We start from the raw sequence: 1,480 nt of genomic DNA, 5'->3' as shown, positions 1-1,480 counted from the left end.
TTTCAGAGGCTGTCTAATTAAAATTAGTCTCAACTTNTGTTCTGTTTTTAATTAGCGTTTGATTTTAATATAGCCACTTTAGGAAGGGTCTAACGACAGCCCTCTTGACATTCATCCATTGATAACACCGCCAGCCAATCAGAGTTCACCGCTCTCCAACATTGGGATTTTGTGAGGTGAAAAAAAGGTGTGTTCAGTTGATAAACTTATCTAATGCTTCTCTATATACACCTTTTGTACAAAAGTTTGGTCTAATTTTAACTAGACGGTTTCAGAAGTCGAGTTGAGCTCATTCATGGTTCATGCAGTTCCTTGGATTATTTTGTTGAATTTACGATCATTACAGTTAACACAAGATATCAACCTTATATATTATAGCTATATACTGGAGCCAGTAAAGAAATATATTTTCCATACCTTTCATACAAGCACAGAAATAGTTGTTAATTCCATCAATACATAGACCGTCTTGTTGACAAGGATTGACTGTACATTCATCAATATTAACTTGACAATTTCTACCAGTAAACCCTGGTACACAGTAACAGATATAGTCGCTTTCTGTTATCTCCTGTAAAATTTTCAAATATTTTATTCATATACAGTATACAGTGGACTAATACCTGGCTCCGCCACTGACAATATACACAAAGATAAACAAGAGATAAGTCTTGCTAAAAAAAAAATTAATGCTGAAAATGTGTAACAGCACTGCAGACGATTTTGAAAAGCGAGCTTAAACTTTTTTTTTAAAAAAAAACAAAACTAGAGCCACACGTGGCACAGAGTGGGACTTTGCAAATGTAGCAAAATGCTAAAGACTCTGAAAAAATCAACCTTCTACGATAATTACATCACGCGCAAGAGCAGTCTAAAGTTGAGAAGAATTGTTTGTAAGATTGTTATAACGGAAGTAAACAGCCCTCACAAATGAAAGTATAAGAAGATAGCCAAGGTCAATGACATTTGACATTGAAAGGGAGACGGTCAACAAAGGTCAAGGTTACGAGATACAAGTCATCCAAATTTTTAATTATATACGGCTATAAAACCGGAAGTTGAGATAGGACAGCAAATATAAAAGTATAAATAGATAGCCAATGTGAATGACCTTTGATCCTACAAAAATCAGGGTCAAAAAAGGTCAAGGTCAAAAATTGAAAATTTTGAATTTTCAAAACCTGTTCCTTTTTTTGAACTATAAAGCTGAAACAATCGAACTTCTAAGACAACGTGGCTCAACGAATGAAGTAATTGTATGCAAAGTTCCATTTTGAACAAATGTAAACGTTGCGAGTTATGTCCCTTGCCAAAATTGTCAATAATGAGTAATTTAACCCGGATGTGCTACGCCCACCTCAATTTCTTTTGCATAGGTTAATTGATATTCTGAATGTTATGTTGTGTTCCAAATTTAAAGCTTCTACATCATACAGGTCAAAAGATATAGGTCAACAAGAGTCAATAAAGGTCAAAATAG

General features: G+C 34.2%; 1 protein-coding gene across 1 annotated transcript; it reads right to left on the bottom strand.

Annotated features, from left to right (window-relative positions):
* Positions 1–415: 415 nt before the first annotated feature.
* LOTGIDRAFT_61096 (hypothetical protein) lies at positions 416–571 on the bottom strand (the record flags this gene model as incomplete). The annotated part of the gene is made up of 1 exon (XM_009068545.1): positions 416–571. A coding segment is annotated over one exon (156 nt), but the record flags the coding sequence as incomplete, so codon positions are not given.
* Between the last annotated feature and the right edge of the window lie 909 nt (positions 572–1,480).

This window comes from Lottia gigantea, assembly GCF_000327385.1.
Source record: "Lottia gigantea unplaced genomic scaffold LOTGIsca_9015, whole genome shotgun sequence".
Classification (NCBI taxonomy): Eukaryota; Metazoa; Mollusca; class Gastropoda; family Lottiidae; genus Lottia; species Lottia gigantea.
Note: the sequence above shows the minus strand (reverse complement) of the source record. Positions and strands in the feature narration are given on the sequence as shown.